Below are 24,236 nucleotides of genomic sequence, written 5' to 3'. Positions count from 1 at the left end.
GCTCATACAAGAGACAGGTAGCGGCCGCACATTCCTGCTGTTAGGCCCAGTGGAGTGCGAGCAAGCACCACTCGCGGCTGTTATTTATCTTTCCCTCTCGATGGAGCCGTGTGACCAATTTTGCTAGAGCGACGCTAACCAAAACCGAAGTCATGTCCAGCGAAGAAGACCTGGCTGGAGGGTTGAGCGACCTCGACGACGATTTAGACGAGGAAAATGATTTTGACGCCGAGGACCAACACATTTTCCAACAGCAAGTTAAAGAGGTGAGTCGATCACCTTTTATTTAATTTCCCATGAAAACTCTTAATTTGGAAATTTGAAAAAAAAATATTTTGAAGCGCATTTAAAAATATATGTGCTTATTAATATTTATAGTTTGTTTGCCTTGAGCCAGTGGCAAAATTGATAACAAATCATTTTTAAGTACTAGAGATATTTATATGGCATTGTTTTTTTTATGAAGAGGGAGTTCAATCATAATGTGGGATTTTATAACAATATTTTGAACAAGTTAAAATGAGCTTGCCAATACTGATTTTGCAATATCATAGTTTAATTTTTATGAGAACTTCATCACGATTTTCCCGGTTTGTGATGGAAGATAGAAGGCTGTATCTCTAAATTTTCTTAAAAGAGTTTATTGCCATGTCACGTGTAAATTGAAAGCACATGAAGGGGGCAAAGAAATATTGGCAATATTATTGCTATCCCGTACTCTCTCAAAAAGAACTTGCTTCTCATGCGCCTGCAAAAAATATTCCCTTCGTGATCTTGCAGACCTCGAAATTCAATCCTAAAAATCCGATCAGCTTAAATTTATTGGGAATTTCTCCTCGCAGTGCGTGCGGACTTATCGATGCAAACCTCTTGTTCTCATGTCAAAAATACAAGCCGCAATATTTTTCTTCACGTCCCCCTTGTGAATGTACGCGGCGTCGCCCAGAAAAAAAGCGGAAGAAACACCAGACGAGCTCAATGTTTGCTTACCCCCCGCCCTGCCATGCTGTCGGCTTAATTTCATTAAAAAAGGTTCGAGTGTTAGAAACTTAAAGGCGTACATGTTGAGAGAATATATCATATTTCGAGACAGAGATAAAGGGGAAAGATTCAACCACGTTATCCACGTATTAAAACTCGGAGCACAATCAATGAAATTTAAAAAAAAAACTTGGATTCACATGCAATGAATTACAAGGTCGCAATTTACGAAAATTGAATTATACACCTGATCTATTTTATTTATCAAGTTAATTATTATTAATTACGAGCTATTTCATATCATTTTATTATCTATGAATAGATAATTGGAATTCCAATTTAAAAATTGACGAAAACAAACTTTTTTAGTCATTTGAGGGAAATGATACTAAAATAACCGAAATTTCATCAATAGCTGTTCTCATACATTTTTATAATGAGACGAATTGTGCCAGGTTATTTATGAATATCAGTGCAAATCAAAGGTATTTCACGATGTTATTTTACTTAATAATACCGTGAAAAAATTATACCAAGAGCTTCACAAAGAAGCTTTCCATTATTTGCACTCACATTGAGCAGAAGCTTTTATGACATTGTAATGATTTCAATGGCCACGCAATTACGCTAACTTGGGTGTAATTTTCTCTACTATATCGAATCAAACCACACACATGGCGAGTATGATATTGAAACAAAATAATAATGGTCCAGCTCTAGCGGAATTCTCTGTGCCGCCGGCAACCTCCTCTCACTTAAGCACGATGATTCTGCAGGTCAATCATCCCGGCCGTAGAATTTAATTTGCAATTTCTCGTTAATTGTTTTCAATTGTTGCAATTACCGAGCAGGATTCTCTCGCGAAGGAAATCTCGTCCCCCGCGCGCTAACAGTCTGTAATTGAATTCATTCTCGGAAGTGTCGTGGCGATTCACAAAATAATCACGTAGCAAGAACACTCATTCAACACGCATCCCGGCAGTGATAATTTACTTTCGATCGCTTTTCGATTCGCCTGCCGCCGCACTTTTTCTGCAGTAAAAGTCATGCAAGCCGCCGGGTTCTCGCGGCACATGAGGCAACTTTCATATCATCTCATTAGCCAGCCGGCCAGCTATGCTAATCTCATGTGGGCCATCGTTCCTTTCCTTTTCATGTACGACTCGGCCCCGAATTGTGTGATTTGGCGAGCGGTCCATTGTTTTATCGCCAAGTATCCACGTCAGTTGTGAGAAGGGAATTGTTGAGTTTTTTCCCGATTGTTGAGCAACTTGTGTCAAATTATGAATTATTTAGTACATAATAAGTTAATTTAGTTTTTCGTGCAAAGTTTTCAGAAGACTTTAATAACTTCGCAATTCCGAGACTTCATTAAAGTTTAATTATTTTGTATAAAGTGAAATTTGAGCTCAAATTCACTCTTTAAAGTAAACTGGACTTTTCCAATTAATCAAATTTTAGCTTTTAAGTTTTCCCAAAGCTCAAGGTACGCAGCAAAATGTTACAGCAGTTATTTCCACTTGATGAAAAAGTGACGATCCAAGCAGCGTGACAGGTTTTTCTCCGTACTTAATAAAAACCAGGCGTCACTAAAGTATGATTCTTGGGAGTTCTTCCTCTTCTCCACTTCTTCCTCAACGCACCAATGGACTGCTTTTTAATCAAATGCGAGCATGCAGCGTGATGAGACGAGAGAGTGATTGCTTTTTCCTTCTCGCCTGCTCTTGAAGGCCATTGCACAAAAGGGTGCATTCCCAAAAACACAAAATGCGTGAACGCAAGACGACCGTGGAACCTTTTTGCAGAGGACTGCTTTCCCTGGAAGTGGTCGGCGTGGGTTGGACTCAGTCAATTGAGAAATTAACTCTATGATAAGAGTGAAAACGAGCTCTCAAGAAATTGACAGCTGCGTTGCTTGCCAATTTTGATTCGCTTCTGCTTGATGTGTTCATAAATAATTTTTGCACCAGAAAGCAAACACAATGGCAGAGCGAGCATATTCCATACTCGGTTGACCAGCAGTAAAAGGCGGTCAATTTGTTCGTTAAGTGCGCGGTGCAGGTGTTGCATACATTTGCCAACAGGTTGGCTTTCTTTCCGATTGTGTGTGTGTGTGTTTTATCCTGAGACCGCGGCCGCTTGGTCCATTCACCTGCAACTTCATCTTGGCCGGCCCGGCCACGGCCAGACTGATCGACCGACCGCTATATGAACAAGCCGCCCGTGCCAAGATGTCTCGTTGCAAGTATTTTTTTCTTCGTGGAACTCAACTAAAAACAGCTGACCACTGGTATTCACAGTTAGGCGCAGTTCGCGAACAAACACTTTATCGGTAGAAGTTTTTAGCCTGAAAAACGTCGAAATTTACAGATAAAGTGTTGTTTTGGAACGCTGGGAAAAGTTGATAATGAAGATAATGAATCGGAGAGTAAACTTTCCCAAAACGACATGGTGCCACAATATCCATTTTTTTTACTTCGCTACGTCAAGATTGTTGGCAACATATATATTTTAATCTCTCTGGGTGCAATTAAGTCACTTGGGTGATAGTTTACAAAATCTGACTCACATTTTATCTCTAATTTGAAATCTACGTTTAATTCATAGCCCAACTCGTAATTGAGTCACAGTTCCTCATTATATATAAACTAAGACTTCCACCTTTTTTTAAAAAAAAATAAAATAAATTCAGAGGCTGTTAGATATCTCGCAGGAAATGCACAAAATAATTAACAGCCTACGATTATATTTTATCAAATCAAGATGAAGAATTTCTTCTTGTTTCCTGCTGGCGTAGCTTTCAACTATTAATCATGTCTCCACAAACATAACACAATACATACTCTTTCCTCGCCCCCAGCATATTTATAACTTCGTGTTTTCCTGCGTGCTTGTAAAGTGGATGGGAACAATGGAGCATTCTTTAACTCGCAATCAGCAATAATGTACCTTCTGCTGCGTCCGAGGGTCCGAGGTTTGCACATAAATTCTAATCATAATTCAAGAAGCAGCCCAAAAATTTCCTTAGCATTGTCTTTCACGCATACTTCGGAAATAGGCTAGATAATTTCCACTTTCGTGTGAAACGGATCAAAAGCTTGAAACATAATATTGCTCAGCCGACGGAGGAACAAAAAATAGACTCGTCTGGTGCACTGAGCATGCAGGTATATTACGCTCTGGAGAAGTGTTTGAACGACAACAAAAAGCCACGAGACTCACGTCTGCAAAGGTGTCTGTCTGCGTCTGCTTTTGTTTCCAAAGTGTTTGTGCACTGAGTGAGCTGCTCGCATGAGTGCTCGGCGATATGAGATGTGCCATACTTCAAAAGTAAATCGCAACATGTTGAGCTTCCGAAGCTGCACTAAAGCATTTCATGATTGAAATTTATTGTTATTAATTATTTTGTTGTTTAAGACTCATTTGTAAATGCGCGGACAGAAATGGAGAAGCTTCGATTTTTGTACCGCTGTGTAATGCAAATAAAGGAAATTAAAAAAAAATGAAATTGCAATTTTATAAAGAAATGTGCGAGAAAAGGGATTTTCGCGCCGAGCGACTCTGGCGCGGAACCGAGAAGGTGTGAGATAAGCACGGCGGCCGTTGGCCAGTTCACGGCCACTGACAAACTCTGGAGACGTAACCGATTTGCCATGTGCTGCCGCTGGAACTGATTGTTTTTTGCTACATTAGTCATGGTGCAAGCTTTAGATGACCAAAATGCTCTGAGAGTTCATGATAAATCAATGCGGTACAGTGACGCAAAATTTTAAAATATATATTTTTCGAACCATATTAACACAAATGATTTAAGTATAATTTTTTCAATAAATAATGCTTAACTCAAATAAAGACAAAAGGTATAGAGCAGTGCATTCTGCACTGAAATATAGGATATACAGATCGACAAGGCTATTGGACAACTGCAGCATTTTAAGTGGTATAAAATCTTATTAATTATAATTGGATTTGGCAATAGAGTCGGTGCAAATATATATTTTCCGTAAGAGCTGTTATTCTTTCATTTTTATTTTCTGAACTTTCAGCACCAGAATTGATGCGAAAATCTTAATCGTTAATCTTGCACTCGACATGTAGGTCGACTATTGATACAAAAGAAGAGAGTCAATCTCGCGCATAAGTGTCTTTGTGCCCTTTGTAATGCACACAGAGACGCGACAGCTCTCCTCATTATTCGCGCAAGAATCAGGTCTTCACACGTAAAAAAGAGATGCAGCTTTGTTGCCCAAGCAAGTGTGGAAAGGAAAAGAAAAGGCTTGCACTACACACACGCTCACATTCTTTGAAATGGTTATTAAACTGTCAGAAAAAGAAAGGATCTCCTGACAAAGGCAGCAACACCTTCTGATGCTGCGCAGGACCAAAACAAATACCAGAGAACCTTCCTTTCACGTGGTGATTGGACAGGACAGCATATGAAAAGAACCATTGATTTCAGTCTAATTAATTGCCCACCCGCCGTCACACTCGAAATTCATCAAAACATTAAAACAGAAAGCATCCAGCTTTCTCCGACACATCCCACTGTTTTAACGAGGAATCGAATCAATTGAAGTGAAATTCAATAGAGAGAAATGTTCACTTAATAGAAAGACAAAAAGCTAGAACAATCAATTATCCGGCATGAACTTAAAGTGGACCAATATAAGTAAGTAGATTTTTTTTAGACACGTTGGCTACATGATGTCAAATTGAAAAAAAAATATTAAAAAATTGTAACTGGGACATTATTTATTTGTTTTCCGCCAGAGCATAACCTAACGAAATAAATTTGCATTTTACACTGTCCACTGCCTATATTTGAAAATGTACAAAAAATTACTGGTACGTGCTGTAAAGAATTTGAAAAGGAATCATATGAAACGTGATTTTTCCAATTTACTTTCTCTGAGTATTTATTGTTACGCGATTCTTGTTGTGTTTTGCTATCGTTTCATCTCGCAAAAAGGACTGTGACAACTTAATTCGACCCACATCAGTCCGAACACCAGACTAAGCTCATCTCTGGTTCGCAATCAGAGTCGACAACCATGGAGTTACGCTCGATGCAATTGTATATAAAAATGGAGTCTGCGTGCTTTTTACGCAAGAGGAACCGCCGGCGTGTTGGCGATGACTCACACTCTCGCACATTGAACACAAAAAGCGGTGAACCTTTTTGCTCCGCGTCCTCCCAGTCATGACCAGCTGCTATAACTGCCGTCAAATGAAACACAACAAAATCAAATCCGATTCCAACGACCTTTCGTGTTGTTGCGGCGTACGAATTTAGCGTGTCTGCCTGCGTGGAAAGCAGACCGGGGAACGGACGCCTCATTGGAAACACACCCTGCTTTGTGCTCGCTGCCGAGGAAAATCGAACGATTAGTTATTCGCCCCCGCCCACGCACAATTCAACAAGGAATAATAACGTTTGAGTGTGAATGATTAGCAGTTTTTGTCAAGTACTTTTTCGTCGCGTGGTGGTTTCCATCAAGGGCGAAGCAGACTTCCTGGTATCTTCAAGCTCAAGTAAAATGTTTGATAAAATTAAGCAGATAAAATATATACAATAACATATACAAAAAGATGATAAATATAATAACAACAAAAGAAACAAAATTAAAGTAATTGTTAACTTAATTGAGAAACACTTGAGCTATATCATAGTTGATTCACGTTAATTCTTCAAATAGAGCTTAATTTTTCATTTTTCTAATAAACATTTACTCGCCCTATATCTGTATTATCTTCAGTTTTCATTATTTACAAAAGATAAGAAAAAATTGAAATTTATTTAATGGTCTTCTAACAAGACTAGAAGAAGAGCATTCCAAACGTTTTACGATGTTTTTAATACCCATAATTAACGAAATTTAGAGCTTTCTGAAAAAGTGAATTGGTTTTTCACATCTTCACTTTCATTATTCAATGTTGGAGGTAAATTATACAATAATTAAACAAACAGCTCATTAATTCCCATGAAGCTAACTCGAAACATTAGAACGTAGCAGAGAAAGTTGAGCTTTGACAAGTGAAATGTAACGACGTGATTATTTAATCAAATTTATAATCAACCGTCAGCAATTGCAAAGCGGCTTTCAAAATTAATCAAAAACCGTATATAAATGATATTCGCCGCAAAAGCAATAAAAATCGTCTCTAGCGGAGTCGAACAATGAAAACGGCTTGTACGCAACGAGTGTGCCTTGACGCGTAAACGCAAAACAACGCAACAACAACAATGACCGCAGGTTGAAATTAGCTGTTGTTTTTGCGCTCTGCGATCATCAGACGGCGTCTATTTTTGAGTGCGCGGTTCCTTCTTACCTGAGCCAACCGCTCTTTTTATACCTGCTTGGACCGCTAACTTCACTTTTGTGCCTCTTTTGTTCCTCCTCTCGCGGATGAACCGAATTGAGCCAAAAAAGAAGTGTGCATAAATTATCCTCTGTTCGCTAGCTCGGGCGCATTGTTTACCTAACTTACTGTGTAAAACAAAACAGCTCTCTTTCCGCATTTCACTCAAATTATTTCAATGGAGCGACAGATGATCGTGATACTTTTTTTAAAGTGAAAATTAATTAAGCAAGGTGTGCTTTCAAACGCAGCGAGAGATTTTTTATTCCTTTCCGCAAAGTTTTGCATTGTAAAAATCCTCGAAAAAGTTGAGATAGTCAGAATTTGGGGACAAAAAGCAGCACATCACGTTGTTCACGGCCAAAATGACTGGTGACTTTTTTATATTAACAATCAAACATTGACACCGCAAAATATGATAACTAATTCGCGTGCGTGATGAATCTGTGTGCATTTGAGTTGCGTAGTCTGCAGATCCAGCCTTGCCCCAAGGACTGGTCGCGGTTTTACAACTCTCGTTCGAAAAAGTTAAGCGCTAAGCTAATGACCCCTCGCTTTTCACACAAAAAATGGAAATGCTTTACTAATTGGCAGCTTCCTCCTGACGGCTGAACTGGTTGGAATTTAAAACTATTTTCTGTCTTCTCAACTACCCATACACCTAATCTTGAACTGACAATGAGATCTCTTGATGCCTGTATTTTTTCAAATCTGGAAAAAGCGGCGTGTAGGAACGATTTCAGAAATATGCATCATTATCTGTGTGCACCAATCTTGAGCGAGAGTAATGATGTATAATTTTGATAAGTAGAACCAAGATCAGAGGGAGCAGCAGGACTGCTGCCAGTGTGTAATTACGGCTCTGGAGACATCACGATTATTCAGAGCCAAGAAAGCGAACCACCCCGCCCTGCTTGCCTCTGTGCCAGTTGGGGCGATCGTCGGAACATTCAAAATACGTAGTAGATAGCGGTGCTCTGCGAGCTGGCTTTGATTTTAATTTTACACGAAAGCAATAACGGTCGCACCGTGGGAAATTGGGCTGATTTAATGTGAGGGTATATATTGCCGTTAAAAGGAAGAGGCGCAAAAAAATTGAGCATGCTAATGTGATCACTTTTTTGTGTGGCTGAATTGATGAATCGGAATTTATTAGGATGTACGCTTGGGAGTGGCTTCAACGGGAAAAGTTATGAATGGCTGTAAGAAAAAGTTCCTCAATAGCTTTGAAGAGATGCAAATAGAACTTTGGAACACTTTTCATGTTTTAAAGTGGGTGTATAGATAATCAAAAAGCGAATATTACAATATTATTATTACAATTTTTAATTTGGCTCAAACTATAACCTTGCTAAGACTTAGAGTAAAATTAGAATGTTAGCAGTAAAAGCTGTTGACAATTCAATTACTAAATATAAACTTGAGTCGCATTAGGGCTTAAAATTTAGGAAATTTAAATCTGAATAATGTATTGAATTTATTTAAAGTACAAATTAAATCGGCACGGGAAAGAATATTCTAAAATTAAAATATTTTATTGGCAAAGGAGCAGTTGAACATACGTACATTATTATTAGCATGCAGCTTCACTTCCAATCTATTTGTTTATTTTTAACTCCCAAGTGCATTAAAGCGTATATTTGTTTGGAAACAAATCCGTTCGTTGAGTCCCTGGAAACGCAAAATACTCGTCGTACTTCCTACATTTTGTTGCTATGACGATGCGAGTGTACGCCCCAAACACGTGTCCCATATTTGCAAATAGAAATGCGGTGTTGATCAAAACAACGTTTTTCCGCCACGGTTCTGAATCAGCCGTTTGCTTGCTCGCAGAGAGTAATACGGCGAACGGCACATGGCAAAATAAACGCAATAAAAGTGCAGCGTGTCGAATCCAGACGGCAAACGGCAATCGTGCGAAGGGCAGGTGTGTCGGCAAATGGGTGTTTATCGTTGGGTGACGTCATTCGTGCGGTCGGTTAATGAATCGCACTTGTCGCTGATCCAGGCCTGATATTGTCTGTGTTTATTTAACTAGGCGTGTGTCGCCCGGCTGGCTCACATTGATAAAACATTATGAAGCCTCGCAATGCGGTGAAAATGCAAAGATTGCACTTGTGGTTTCAATTGAATATCGCAAAAATGAAGTGGTGTTGCGGAACGACGAGGAAATAAATAATTCACACGAGCTATTGTGAATTGCACGATAAACAATATTTGCTTTTGAGGTGACTTGATTTCACATTTGATATGTCAGATGTCTTCCAAATGAATATATATGAGGGGTAATGTTTCATTGAAGAAAACTGAAAATAAGGAGTTGAGTTTTAGGAATACAAAGTGTTAAAAAACGGGATGAGTTTGTATACGGATTTAATTAACAGTTTTACCAAAATTGAAAAAAATACAGTCTGCTTAATCGAAATTTAAATTATGGTGCCACTTGCAATTATAAGCGAATGTCTAATTCTTGAATGACGTATCCTTGCGAAATTGCATGGGATCTTTCTGCAGTTTGTTAAATTTGGTTGTACGAACCCTTAAAATGTGAATTTTTAATGAAGTAAAAGTAAACCAAATCGTGATAATTTTATTAGAATTGTTTGCATCAGTTTTAAAAATGGCTTCAAGTGCTTGAGCTGCAAATTTACTAGTTTCCCTGTGCAAGCGAACCTTAAACAAACACGTGCTTTTTCACGGCACTTTTATCGTTTTCCTCATTTCCACTAGTTTTGTTAAATTCAGATGCATTTTATTTTCCTGTTGGTTGCGTGATATTTTATGCTTTTTAGACATGAATGAAATGGTAACATATAAAAGTGCACACGAAAATCAGTTTTATTTTCATCCATATTGAGTTAAATAAAATTTTATAGATTTATTGATTTAATACAAAAATAAATTTAAACCCAGATTGTCATCTTTGCTCCTAAGAAATTATAGATTTTTTTATATTTTGCAAGGTTAAAAGGTAGCCTATCTCATTTTAATGTAGAAGAGTTTTTGAAAGCCCCCACACACATGCACGGGATATTATAATGATATTGTCTCACTCGAGCTGTCTTTCTATCTGTTGCGCAAAACAAAGAATAAAATGCCACGCTGGTGCTTTGGCGAGGAAGAGAAAGAATCGAATAGCGTGAGAACGAAGGAAAGGCGAAGTTCTGCAGTAATCCCGTGCGTGCACTCGAATGAGCCGCTTTCAGGCGTGAATTCAATCACACCTGCAACAATATCATTCATTTAGACTCCGTGGAATCGGCATGCCCGTGCAGTTTGTGTGGCTTTAATGTTGCTCAAATTAATTGAGAACTCGAACAAGTGTCGCGTTTCGCGAACGTCTAAAGACGCTTTCGGCCCTAATTGACGCTGACGTGCGGGTGGTGAGCGTTGAAAATGATGGACTCGCGCTTTGTTGTTGGCTCAATGCTTACACGCACGTATACTGTAGCAGCTGCTGTAAATAGAGTTCCTGTGGTGCACGGCTTGGTTACTTAAATAGATGCCATACTCGCAAGCCGCGAGCAGCCTTTGATTTTTTTATTAATGCTAAAAGTAAAATTGAATCCAAAATTCACGTAAATTATTCCAGCTCCCTTGTTGATCATTTCATTATGATGGGAAGTGGAAATTGGTAGATAAACACGTAAAAATTTATCAATCATTATAAATCAAGAGTAATATTTGTATTCTTCCACTTAAGCTTGGAACTATATAATAAAAAAGCAAATATTAATTCCGAATTTGTTGTATGATTACAGTTACAATGCGCAGTTGTGGAAATGAAAGGGGCCTTCGAGGCCGCCCTGGAGAAGTTGTCGCTGATCGATGACCACCGAAAAGACACTTCTAGTCCCACCGAGCCGAAGGACGACGGACAGCTAGCCGAGGCTCTTCGCTTGCTCATAACATACAAAGTAAGAGCAATTCGCTTTGTTCATTTAATCCAGGGCTCTGAAGAGATCGCTTTCCTTTGCCAGAATGAGCTAGACACGACGCAAGCTACGGTCCGCGCCCTGCAGGGTCAGGTCGACTCCTTGGAAATGACTGTTCGGACCCTGAGCGAGGAACGGGACACTTTGACGCACGAACTACTCCTCAGTGGAGCTTTACCGGCAAGGTAAGCTGACAATCTTACTTTGAATGTAATTTCCAAATTTTATATACTCCCGAGAGCTTCTCAAATCAAGTTCGCTTTTAGTCGATTAGAATATCGCAAGAAAAATGCGATTTCTTTTTCGCGCAGGTATTTTAAAAGTGTAATTTGAAACGCTCCAGAAACAAAAAGCCTGTTCGAATTCACGCGCCTGATGTTTTGCATATTTTTCAACGCACCACGGCAATATCGTTTTCTCCTGCCTCATTTGTCGGCGCGCTCTCATTTTCGTGGCAAATTTCATCGTCATGAGAAAGAAAGGAAGGCGTGCCCTCTGTAATATCACTTCAAGAGCGTTTATAAAATGCATCCAGGGCTGAATGCAGGAATCTGCTGCATAGTCACATATACACGCACACCTCGCGCGTTTCTCTTTGCTTCCCATGAGGTTTCACGCTTTAGATTCTAATTTAGCGAAGCCGTACAATTTAACACATTATGGTTTCTTTCTCGTTTCCTTTCGAGCGCCAGCTTGATCATCTGCGGGTGTGCGACAACGGGCTAATGCCACTCAATTTTGTTTATCGCCAAATGACATTCATCACACTTCCTCGTCCGTTTCTGCGCAAGGCTTCGTAATGCTCCCAGGAATTCGCCCAAATTTACACACCCGGCCGTCGATGTTCATCCGCGCCATCACGTGTAACAAGAACGCTGCTTTCAGAACAAAGCGAATTGCTTCACTGCAGTCGTAAATGCAACGCTTGATTCCATTCGTAATTAAAAAAAACTTGCTCAACTGAAATAAGAGCTAAATTTAAATGCAGTTATTCGCATAACAATGAGGCCAGACACTCTCCTTGAATTGTGAACCTTTATTTATTTCTCCAAAGAGCACAAATATCCTTTGGAAACGGCGCCGCTTTTTCGCTCAAAAGCCAATTTAGTTTGCACACGCCGCGCGCAAATTAAATTGTGAAGGAAGCAATCAACAGCCTGACTAATCTTAATTGAAAAGGCGTGTCACTGCGCGCGCGAGTGAAATTTGCTTCCAATTACCGCATTGTTGCACTTTTCGCCCGGACGCATGGAGTGATTTATCTCTGGGGATTCAATAACAAAATGTCACTCGCAGACAAGTGGCTAACTCGAATAACGGCGCCGTATAAAAAGAAGTGGATGGTTTATCGTCTAATCCCATCGCAATTTCATCCGCCCATGGCTGCAAGCAGCGCAAAACGAGCAACTTGAAGGAAACTTAACGGGCTGACGACCGTTGGCTTGGCTAGCACTCGCAGAGCCTCGCCTTCCCTCATTCATTACCTGTCTGCTCACTCACGAAATGATGGTAATCGTACAGCTGAACTACGTAAACGGGTAATACTCCACGTTTGGCTGCGGTTTGAACTTTTCGAATCAATATTCTTCGACTCAAGAGACTTTCCTTTGATTTAAAACCACCTGCTAGAGGTTTTTTTTATCGTTTTTGCTGTTTTCAAAGTTTTCCAGTGAATGTTTAATACTTGGTTACCACAGAGAGTGAAGAAAGTTAAAGTCTACAGCGATTAGAAATTTCGTGTGAAAATCCCCGGTTTACAAGAGTGGCAGTCATTAAGCTTCCCATCATAATCATGTAATTCCCAAATAATCGGGATTTTAAGCGAAAACCATTCAGCCGTTCCGGTCTGTTTTTTCTGGGCCACTCTGCATTTTAATTAGGTATTCATGTTAAATTAAATATGGCCAAAACACACATTAACAAGTCAAGGTGGGAGCAATTAATCCAAAATGCAGATGAGATTCAAATTTAGAAAGCACTTCACATGAGTGGCCGCCACTTTTTGTCGCACTTTCGCTCCCCTCGCGCGTATTTCGGCATGTAATTAATCCACCAGGCTGCTTTTCTCGAGAATTGCGCTGCCGCTCTAATTAAAATGCAGCTCAAGTGCTTTCCAACCGTTGCATCTCTTGCTTTTCGCTTTGAGCCGGAATTGCATGCTTAAGGTGCACTGAGTTTATTGATGCGGCGACGCCGCTTATTAGTCTGATTAACGTTGCGTCACCCACAATTGAGCTGGGAAAATGGGATGCTTATGATGAGAAGCAGTCTGTTGTTCCTCGGTGGGAAATAGGCGAAATCACGCCTCATTCATTTAGAGCGTTTTAGTTCGACCTTCCACACTCGAAAAAGCCATTGTGAATTGTTTCTAAATGCGGACAATGAGAGGTTTAATCTCTTCTTCCGAATATAATGATTACAAAAAGGCTCCACGCTCCATACAGTGTGCTCAACACAACCACTGTGCGCTTATTAACCCAGATTATCCGTTCGAGCATCAACAATTCAAATTGCTAAACAAAATCTACAAATAGTAACACGTTATCTTGAGAAGTCCTTCCATTCCTTTTTTGCTTTTTGGCAGTGGAAGTAGCTATTGCAAAATAAATAAATGTTAATACAAAATTAATATATTTATTATTATTGTTTTTTAGATTAATTTTTCCATTATAAACAAACTGTGCTTTAGAATAGGCTCTAAAATTGAAAACCCTAATAAGCTTTGGTTACTACAATATTACCAACATCTGCTGTATATTTTGTTCATAAATAAATAATGCAGAGTTTTTTCCTAATTTGGAATTTTCACAGAGCAAATGCAGATAGTTTTATTAGAGGCGTTCAAAGAACGATCTGATGCTCATAGAATTGATTATCCAAAGCCTCAAGCAATCCATTTTGAAATGTTGAGTTGAATATGCTGGACCAGCGGGACAATTATTGAAGCGCTATAAGAAATCCTTGAAACCCGGTTTAAGTCGTCTGTCGATTAATATAATACAAACCCTGGCCCGAAGGCAGAAAGCAGTTAGAAAGTATACTGCAGTGCGCTACATACAAAGTACAAACATTAATCTCGCTGTCGGTACTCCTACACCAATTTTCTGTCACAAATTACTAGCTATTTTTGTGTGACATGCTGCGCCAAGTTTACAAGCATGAGCAACTTTGATGAATGAATGAATTGACGCCTCGAAATGCAACGGCAGCAGCGAGTAATAGAGCCTGACCCAACCGCTCAGCCGTGTGAACGCTGCAGATGCTGCTCATTATCATCAAAAAGCATCTCAGTCAGTCAGTCGGTGCGCCAGTTTTCTATCTCGTGCCGCAATATAATTGTTCGCACCTTGCGGTTTGCATCCAAGGGTAGACGTAAGGCAAAGCTGCTCTTGTGGGTGCGGGGTTCCTTTTCATTCGATTGCCAATGGCGTATCAATCAGCAAAAGTGACCGCAGCAAGAGTTGTTTGGAAAAAGGTCGTGACCTCGGGGCCTGTTGTGCGGTTTTTCCAACAGTGGACGCTATCTTTTGTTTCCTGGTCCTTTCTAAGTGCACAGCTCGCATCATGTAATCGCGTCTAATAATCGTTTTGCGGTTGATTCAAAGTGGAACCAGGGCGGAACCTTTCCCTGTACTTTGAGCCTCAATTCAAAAGAATTTTTGGAACTAAACGAAGTCGTGATTTAAGGCCAGGAGAGGTTAAAGGGATTTCTTACCAAAATTAGGTGCAGTAATCATAACGTGCGGTTACTGTTTTTGAATTGTTCTTTTTTTCTCTGCGCTGGCACGAATTGAAAACACTGAATAGGAGAAATATGAACATAAAATTTATTTCTCGTCAGTTTAACAAAAGAAATTTTATGTGAACGTGTGTCACACTTTTTAAAGTGTTTACGTGCAATTTAACTGAAAAGAGTACAGCACTATTTGCAAATCGCTTCAGACATTTCATGCACTGTCTGCTTTTTGCTTGTTCAGTTTGGAAAGGAATGATGTAGGAGCATAATAATTCGCAGCTGTCAAGCAAGTCATTTTTGAAAGTGGGATCCATTTGTGATGCAGAATATTGAGTTGTCAGCGTGGCCATTTTTGCAATCGTGTCCATTCTTCTTTCTCCAGCTTTGCATCAATCAGCGTGTTGTGTTTTGATGAGATCTGCCACTCGCTGCTGTGTGTGAAATGTGCCGTGAAACCATCATTATTTTTGGCTCCACCAAAGATCTATTATCTAAATCTATTGGGACACTTCTCAAGCTGAATCAAATTGATCCGCTTCTTTTTTCCCCGTCGAATTGTATAGACCGCATGTCAATAGCCTTGTCGAAAATAGGCGTCTCAATAGAGCTCGGAAAATTGACTCATTTTCTGTCGTTTTTTTCTTGCGTGGAGAGTTCGATTGAAAACTGGCTTTTTTGCTTATTTCTGTATTAATTTTAATTTAGTTGTCAACCAAAATTATGTATATTGAGATCATGATGATCAAGACAGTTAAGACCTTGTAAAAATAAGTAGATTTGAGCCTATTGAATTCTATTGTGGCTATCTGCAAAAGGATTTTATTATATTATGCCCTTTGAAAGACTTCGATTGAAAATAAATCCAAGTGTTACGTCCACTGTATACCTTTATGTAAGGGGCAATCTTATTGTGTTTCACTTTTTATGAGACGCGCGGCTCGCGGTTGAAAGTGATTTCTCGAGGCGGCAGAAATCTGTCCTCCGGCGGCGGCGCCGGTCGTCCGGGCTAACGAACTTGCGACAATGGAACGTGCCCTGGCCGTGCAACCTCTCTCCTCATCTCACTCAGAAGTATGATCTCGTGATTCAGATAAATTGGAGCGTTTGAGATGAAAGGCTCTTTGCGCACAGTTTATACCATCAGAGTGGGCGGATGGCATTTTGCCATTAAATTAAAAGGCGTGCGCGCGAGAGTCTCTATTTGACCTGGAAATCGAGAGCCTTTTTAGGTTCGCAGAATAACTCGACACCTCACGAGCGAAAACAATCAGTCTGCCGACTTTCTGATTCATGCACGCGCGGCAGCAGAAGCAGACGGCCGACGTTTGCCTTTTGCAGCCAGGACCAGTTGTCGGCGGCGCAATTATCGTCCGGCGAGATCAAAAGCGTCAAGTCGCCGTCTCAGCTCCAAAATTGGACAAGAGTGAACCGAACTCACTTAATATACTCATTGTAATCTCAAATACACTGAACAGCTGCAGTGATTGGGAATTCAAAATCTAATTGAATTAATTTAAATGAATTCACGAGTATCTTGGCCTTTTATTTCCACTCAGATTGGAATGACGCACAAGTTGAAGTCGTGACACGGCCTCGAGTGAGTGGAGCAAGAAGTGATCTTGATTCCTTTGAACAAATACTGACAATGAGCGGTGAATTGATCGGGCCAGATCGCGCAGCAGGTGATTTTCCATTCAATTTTCGACTGGTCGAGTCACGTTTTCCACTGGAGCTGAAAAGTGTCACCAAAAAGTAATACAGCGAGAGCGCGTTTGCTCCGATTTTTTGCCACTTACAGCTCATTTCGGCGTGGTTTACCGTCCATCGCCTCTTCTCTCTGTTCACGTTCACACCTGATCGACTGGTGATCGTCGTTCCCCTATTTAGAGTGCTCGGCCGAATAGATAATAGGCGAAAAATTGCGATGGCTCCGTTTCTTATCCGCTCCTCGGAAGGAAAGTCTGCGATTTCTGTGCCGTCAGGTGGAAAAGCCACACAATTTGAGACGATCTGAGAGGTCCTTATCCTTCATTACGCAGCAATTCCGGCAAAATAATTTCTAGGCTTTGGTGTTAGGGTCACGCAAAACGGGTCTAATTTTCGTTTTCCTCTGACGTGCGAACATAAGAAACATTAGCCATAACCCGCGCGCCTTTTATCTAACTGTTCGTGCACATTTCCAATTCAGTGCTGTAACAGAGCGCGCTGACATTGATGTGAAAGGCGCATCATTATCTCAGTTGCCCGCATACAAAATTGCCTCTATATATGCCCTGCGCGCAGGATAAAAATCAGCTCGTGTTATACCTTGACTTACAAATAGTAAATATTCCCTGTTCAGAATAAATCTCCATTTAAATCAGGTACTAATCGAAAGCACTCGCATACTTGAATTTTACGAATTTAACTGTTTTTTTGGACGGAGTAAGTATAATTTTCAATGCCGTTATGTTTGTATAAAATGGTGATTATAAAAAGGTAAAAATGGAAATACAGCCAGGATGAAACAAAAAAGGACCAAGAGATTTTACCTACTTAAACAAATCGAAGGAAAAATGTCTGAATAAAGTTAAATATTTTTCACTGACTAACTTTGAGAAACTGTACTCTTTTCTCCTCGCAGAATAAAAACAGTTTCTGCGTAAAATTTTAGTGCATATAGTGTCGACGATATGCCCAACATGGTAAAGAGAATGGTGTGCGCTATGAAGAAGTCATTTGACCTTTTGAAAGAGAGAAAACGCTCTAGGTCAAGAGGGACAAATTCTCAAGCCATGAGCTAATCTTAATGAACAGTCAATATTTTCTGAAAGCGTAGGTGTCAGTTTCTTTACACACATGCTTCTTTGATTTCGATTGAATAATGAAAAAGTACTTCGCCGTTATGACACACGGTGGGTGCGATGAGATGATGATATTTAAGAGGAACGCACGAGACGTGCACCGTATATTCGAACAAAGGCGAGAAGGTAACCCGACGACCAGCGAGAGGAATTCTGAGCCAGGGCAACAACCTGAGTCATACCCTGATGCGCGGGGAGCATAATTTATTTTATCTGCGTGCAGCAATCATACTTCACGACTTTTACATTCTGACATCGGCAGACAAACAGGATCAGCGTGTCAGCAAGGCGCAGTTTAATGGGATCTTCTTGAAATTCCGCTATCTGTACTTGCTGCGGAATTTAAATGCGTACTCAGAGCTACTTTCGAAAAATTTCAGGGATCCATCAAACTGTCAATTAATCGATTGCACAGTAGGCAACAGTTTTTGGAATGCCTTTCGCGAGCTGCAATGCCGGTTCAGATGGAAAGGAGAAAAATTGCTTTCGTAAGATGCGAGCAAAAATTCCACATGATCGAAGAGCCGAAAGCAAAAGGCAGGCTTACACAACTGCACCGCTTTATTCGACAGCCTATATATAATGATAATGCACAAATTCCTTTGCACGCGATTGCTGGCACCGTAATATGAGCAATAATAATTGCAAGTTCGGCGAACTCTGCTTTTTACGACCGGCGAACCTATAGAGAAAGTGTTTCCCCCAATTTCCACATGCTCGCGGATTAGATGAACTATTTATTGGACTGATGCATATTATCTCGTCTTCCTTGTTTGGCGCAATGTTTTCCTATTTGTCGATCGCATCTCTAGATGAATCGGCTCTAATGATTGCCTCGTGATCCGCAGATTTCGAACCAACGGTTCAAGCGACGCACCGTCCAGCGACTCCGGGGTCGCTCTTCTTCTCGAAAGAGCCAACGCAGCCTTTAATTCAGCCCAGTCGAACGCGCAGGTCTCCAACCTCGTCCACGATTACGTCGCCACTCTAACAGGTAATTGCACATTGCACAATCGTGCCATCAAAATTAAAAAGATGTTAGAATTGGTAATATATTTTTATTTTTGCAACTGAGAGGATATAAATTATGAGAGGTTGTAAAAATTCCTCAAATTTAATTGCTTATCCCACGAGTAAAACTTTGGGCATTAATTTTTTTAGATTCTCCAGACGATGACTCGGAATGCTCTCTTTCTCTGGCAGCGGCAAAAAGCTTGAGTTTATGTACTTCGTTGGGCCAACAGTGCGGCCTGCAGCTCCTGGAAATGGACAGCACCTTTGTTACCCAGAGGCTACAAGTTGCCAAAGAACTCTTGGCCCTCGAGCAGGACTACTGTAGCACACTGCAGACGATGCAGGAAGCGTTCGCACAACCGCTCAAGGCGAGCGGCATTGTCCAGCAAACTGAACTCAAGTACGCGGCAGTTAACAGAATCATTTTTTTATCTGTTGCACTTGGAGATGTTTATAGTAAAATACTCATGCTGTGTAAAAAGGGAATTTTTGGTATGGCAACCATTCGAGGTCAATTTTTTTATTAACTTTGTTACATCTTTTGTTTAACTTCAAAAGCGCTGGGCCATGAAAAGTATGCTTCAACCCTGGAAAGATGACACAAGCGGAAGTTTAAATATTTCATTGATTTAAAAAAAAAATATTAGAGCCAGTGCGATGTTATATATAAAAGCGGGACTTTTTATAAAATAGTTTAACTTTTAACATTGCAGCAAAACCAGTTTAATTCCGCAACAAGATCCAAATTGTTAAGTTAATGTTGAAGCTAAAATTCAACAAATTTTAATTTTTAAGCTATAAGTTGTTCTCATACGTTATATATTTTAAAATTTTGTAGCACGCTATTCCCTGAGGAGGTTTGGCAGCTGCGGACAGAGCACAGTGCACTTCTAACCTCACTGAAAGCCAGGGTGAGCACCTGGGACCAACATTCCCAACTGGGGGACCTGCTTCAAAAGCTCCTGGCGGACCCCAACGGCTCTGACGTTCTGAGGCTGTACACCAGCTACGCCAACGCCTTTCCAGAGGTTGTGCAGACATTCCATCGACTTTGCAAAGCCTCGCCTGCCTTCACCAGGTTCCTAAAAGTAAGCAATTTGGCTCTGTTGTTGTTCTTACGGAAAATATAATCTCGCAAATCGCAGTCTTGCCTTCAACGACCGGCGTGCACGGGGCTCGACCTGGGCGCCCTTTTGCTGACCCCGGTGCAGCACATGCCGCGCTACGTGCTTCTGCTGCGCCAATTCCTGCAAGCCACGCCGCAGGCCTCGCCGGAGCACGCGGCTATTTCCACTTGCCTGCGCAGACTGAAAGACTTTTTGGCCCGACTTAATGACTCGATGGAACACTCGTTCCAGTTGGTCGCCTCCCAGGTTGAGGCGCCAAAACCTCAGCCAAGCAGGTAATGAGACGAACCAAGGAGAAAACCTCAGATTGTTAAAATAATTGGTTTGATGGTACAGAGGAGGGTGCAAACTCACCAGGATGAGAAGCAAGGACTCGAATGTGTCTTCAAGAAAAAGCCGGCCCAGCAGATCCTCCTCCGAGTGGGCCTTGACCAAACAGCATCGGAGTCACTCCAGCGAGGTAATTAGTAATTTAATCTTTTTTAAATTTATTTCAACAAATTTTTAGGATGAGTGCTACCCAAAGTCTTTATTTTCCAGTTGGGTAATCTTGTATTATTATAGCTAGCGATAAAAATTATAAAAATACTCTCTCTTGAAATTCCAAACTTTTTTAATTTGCTTTCAGAGCGAGCTTAGCTCAGAGGAGTGTGCAAGTCCCGCTAGCAGATTTTGCTCGACCAAGAGTGAACCGAGTCTGCTGTCCCCAGGCAAACAGGCGGTGGTCGTTCCAAACACAGGTGCCTCTTCAGTCGTGGTAACAGCCACGCCGAGCAAGTATGTAACCTTGTTTGACTCTTCGAACAAGCAGAAGAAGAAGTCGTTCTCCCTCAAGAACTTGCTAACCTTCCGCAAGAGGTGCGTGTCCACTAAAGACGTCTCCAAACTTCAGGCGGACAGTCTCAAGGGTTTGGTACAGCAAATTGGCCGCATGCCTGGTTACATTGAGCTTGTTGTGTACTGTCTGAGAGAGACCGCAGTCTAAAAACCACAGCACGCATTTTTCCAAAACACAATTTGCCTTTACTGCAGCTTCATTACTATTCAATCGACTGTCGGCAGATACTCATGTCTCAACATTTTTCACTACTTGTCGCATTTCACTTTAATCCTGGAACGATTTTTGGAAGATGATAAATTAGATGTCTGCGGTTCTTTGTCCTTCTCGATATCTGTTCACTGGGGTTTTCAAATAGTTCTGTGATTGTTACTTTCTTGCCAAAAATTCTTTTGATTTAGCATGCTGAACATATCAATAGGATGAATGTGTAAAAATTGCTTTAATTCGGAACTTTTTCAATGCGTTCTTGATTTGGCATCAAGAAAGGTTTTTGATTAGCTCCCCAATGTTTCCAACATTTGTTGTGTTTCTACATTTATAAATATATCTAGATTTTTCTACGAAGATTATCAATTTTTTATTTTCTGTAGTGTCTGACATTGCAATAAAATTGAAATGGGCTGTTGTTAACATTAATCTGCCTATTGTGTAAATACAACAATTAAATACTATATTCTTAATTAATCTAAACATGTTAATTTAACTCCACTGGCACTCCACCGAGCACTGCTCATTTACATAAATTATTCAATAAGTGCAAATTACACAGTCCACATTGCATACACACGTTACCATTTCTAAATGTTGCACTGGAAAAAAACACCGAATAATCGCTTTAATTAAAAAAAATATATTGTACAAGCATGTGCAACACACAAAGGCATTCCGCCAATAGCACACCAAAAATGTCGTCAAAAGGGCACTCTCCATTTCATTAATCTTGCTTCTGCTTCAAGGTAATTATGATCTATACCATAAAGTATTAAATATTAGCATTAAGTTTACACCAATCAATTAATAGCTGATTTCAAAATTTTCATTATTTACAAATTATTTGTTTGCCTGTAACGGTATAAGACCTTATTTATTTTAACCTTCCTGCTTTTTATTTGTTACAGTAGCTGTTACTATTTTGGAGCTTTTGAATCAAGTTTCTATGTTTACAATTTCAGGAACCATGGTGTACTGCTGAAGGATCGTGATGATCATCGACTCAACTCGTCACCCTGTTGATTATACAGAGGAAATCGCTCTGGCTACTGTCAAATGGAAAAACTGGAGTCACCACGAGTGCCCACGAATATTCAAGTGCAAAAATCCCGCTTGTTGTCATTATACTTGCTGTTTCTATTTAAAATTTACTCATTCCCTCGAAAAAAGGTTGGAGTAGCTTACATTGTAATATTTATGATGGTGAATGATAAAACGTGAATTTCACAAATGGCTAAATTTAATTAAGCAGATTGTAAGTGTCGGAAAACCGAAAAAAATATATTTCTTAAAACGCCAAAGTTTAAAATCTCATTTGATGCCAACCCAAAATTTTGTACCAGATGCACAATTAATTTTAAAAAAGAACCATAACGTCTTCGAGGCGCTTCCTTTCCAGGTCGGGAATAGTGGCGTCTTTGGCGGGGAACCCGACTGGACAGAGCAGCATCAGTTTTTCCGATGGAGGACGTTCCAGCAGGTTGCGAAGGGCAGGGCCGCAGTTAAGCGGGGTGCTAGTCAGACCGACAAGTCCAGCATTCTGAAATAATAATTAAAATTTTAATACTTATCCTCTTCTTGAAATTTGAATATATACCTGAACCGCTGTTAGGAAAATTCCGTAGGATATGGCCACGCTGATCTCGTTGTAGTAGTGAATTTTCTTGGTGTTGTCCTCTTTGAGGCTGAACATCTGCTTGAAGACGAGGATTAGGTACGGCGCGTCAGTCAAGTACTCTTTGATCCAGTTGGTCCTCAGCGGCTTCAGATCGGTCGTCCACTGCTGGCCCATGCGTTTCTTGTAGTTGATTTCTTCCTCATCCTCAATGATTTGGCGCACCTTGGCCTTGACATCTGGGTCTTGCACAACAACGTAGGTCCACGGCTCCGTGTGAGCACCGCTGGGTGAAGTGGCTGCGTGCGCACCACAAAAATAATTTGTTTTAATAGTCTAACAAAAAAAAACTACTCAGGTTTAAGATTTCAATGAAGCAATTTACCTGCGGCTTTGATGATATTTTTAATAACATCAATAGGAACTGGATCAGGACTGAAGAATCGTATCGTGCGCCTGCCGTTTACCATTTCGTAGTACTCCTGGGAGCGTTTGAGCATTTCGTTCTCGGTCGGTCTTTTGTATGCGAATGGGATGTGCTGCAAATCTTCAGGAAGGGCGCTGGTCAGTGTGTTTTGATAGTCCATCCAATCTTCTTCCTCCTTGATTTCAGCAGCTATTTGAGAATTGACAAGAATTTATTAAAACAAAATAAATTCCAAAATCTTAAGTGTTATGCAACTGCGTGCACACTTGCGACCGCCCGGTTGCATAATTTGCTATGTGCCAGGGGTTCAAACCAATTATTTAATTTTTAAAAAGTTAAATCAATTATTTTTTGTTTAAGTGACGATCAATTTATGTGAACTAAAATGTTTGAAAATCATGTGTATAAGCAAATGGTTTCTTAATCTTGAGCACACCCATGGCAATCAGGTCGGTGAAAGCGTTTGCTAAGAATGGTCACGGCCTTTTGCCCACGTCCATTTTACATATATGTATGTACTATCATGTAGATTCACAGCCATAAAGCGCATAAGAGAGGGGTAAAATCTTATCACTTTCTGTTTTGATGTTGCTGTGACTACTAGAGAACAAGTGTAACCTAAATTCCAAGATTATTGAAAATTAATAAAGATTTGAACTTTAAATTTAACTGTCACTGAAATAATATTTTGAACACTGGTTGACTCTGTTGTCAGCCTCAAAATCGATTCAAAAAATTAAAATGTATCATAACAAAAACAAAGCTCCAACCCAACAATAAAAAATATATTTTTAAGTCTATGAGTAGAGATATACGATATCTTCATAAATTTTAATCATCTAGCCATTTTTCCCCAATGAGACATGATTTGGAGACACTAAAGAATTACCTTGGTCAGGTGTCTGGTACTGCTTAGGGGCATCATTTTTCTCACCCTTACTGTCGTTCTTGCGCCACAAACCGGGCACAAAAAGGGCCGCTAAAAATGTGACAACGTAAGGCCAGTAAGCGGCCAGAAAAGGCATGTGCTCCAACATAGCGCCGGCTTGAGACTGAATACTCGCAACTGGGTCAGGCATCTATCGTACACACATGGTGACGGAGTGGAACATTGTTTTTTTGTTGTGATCATTTAAGACGATGCTAT

The 24,236-nt window shown here is 40.3% G+C and overlaps 2 protein-coding genes across 4 annotated transcripts; one reads left to right on the top strand and one right to left on the bottom strand.

Moving 5' to 3' along the window:
• The first annotated feature begins 8 nt into the window (after nucleotides 1–8).
• Nucleotides 9–22,348, top strand: LOC135942150 (FYVE, RhoGEF and PH domain-containing protein 4-like). Of its 3 annotated transcripts, none has more exons than XM_065488128.1 (10): nucleotides 9–266; nucleotides 11,103–11,258; nucleotides 11,322–11,461; nucleotides 18,704–18,849; nucleotides 19,017–19,269; nucleotides 19,708–19,957; nucleotides 20,015–20,271; nucleotides 20,333–20,456; nucleotides 20,625–20,854; nucleotides 22,010–22,348. In XM_065488128.1, exons 1-10 carry the CDS (start codon nucleotides 153–155, stop codon nucleotides 22,068–22,070), a joined length of 1,731 nt encoding a protein of 576 aa, XP_065344200.1. In that variant the 5' UTR covers nucleotides 9–152; the 3' UTR covers nucleotides 22,071–22,348. The 3 variants fall into 3 exon arrangements, with proteins under 3 accessions (XP_065344200.1, XP_065344199.1, XP_065344198.1); XM_065488127.1 differs by having other exon boundaries at nucleotides 20,625–20,909; XM_065488126.1 differs by lacking the exon at nucleotides 22,010–22,348 and having other exon boundaries at nucleotides 10–266; nucleotides 20,625–21,527.
• On the bottom strand, nucleotides 21,386–24,183 carry Iyd (Iodotyrosine deiodinase). The gene is made up of 4 exons (XM_065488129.1): nucleotides 23,979–24,183; nucleotides 23,048–23,278; nucleotides 22,645–22,961; nucleotides 21,386–22,587 (listed from the first exon to the last, which is right to left on the bottom strand). The coding sequence occupies exons 1-4, from the start codon at nucleotides 24,166–24,168 to the stop codon at nucleotides 22,405–22,407; spliced, it is 921 nt and encodes a 306-aa protein (XP_065344201.1). The 5' UTR covers nucleotides 24,169–24,183; the 3' UTR covers nucleotides 21,386–22,404.
• Nucleotides 24,184–24,236: the final 53 nt, after the last annotated feature.

Source organism: Cloeon dipterum, chromosome 4 (assembly GCF_949628265.1).
Source record: "Cloeon dipterum chromosome 4, ieCloDipt1.1, whole genome shotgun sequence".
NCBI lineage: Eukaryota > Metazoa > Arthropoda > Insecta > Ephemeroptera > Baetidae > Cloeon > Cloeon dipterum.
The sequence above is the reverse complement of the archived record's forward strand: the minus strand, read 5'-3'. Positions and strand labels throughout refer to the sequence as shown.

Bases quoted from the DNA above. Each gene is read 5' to 3' on its own strand.
- LOC135942150 (XM_065488126.1), top strand. From the start codon at position 153: ATGTCCAGCGAAGAAGACCTGGCTGGAGGGTTGAGCGACCTCGACGAC. The intron at 267-11,102 runs GTGAGTCGATCA...GTATGATTACAG, and splicing joins TCCAACAGCAAGTTAAAGAG to TTACAATGCGCAGTTGTGGA. The intron at 11,259-11,321 runs GTAAGAGCAATT...TTCCTTTGCCAG, and splicing joins GCTTGCTCATAACATACAAA to AATGAGCTAGACACGACGCA.
- Iyd (XM_065488129.1), bottom strand. From the start codon at position 24,168: ATGCCTGACCCAGTTGCGAGTATTCAGTCTCAAGCCGGCGCTATGTTG. The intron at 23,279-23,978 runs GTAATTCTTTAG...ATTCTCAAATAG, and splicing joins GTACCAGACACCTGACCAAG to CTGCTGAAATCAAGGAGGAA. The intron at 22,588-22,644 runs GTATATATTCAA...TTATTATTTCAG, and splicing joins TTTTCCTAACAGCGGTTCAG to AATGCTGGACTTGTCGGTCT.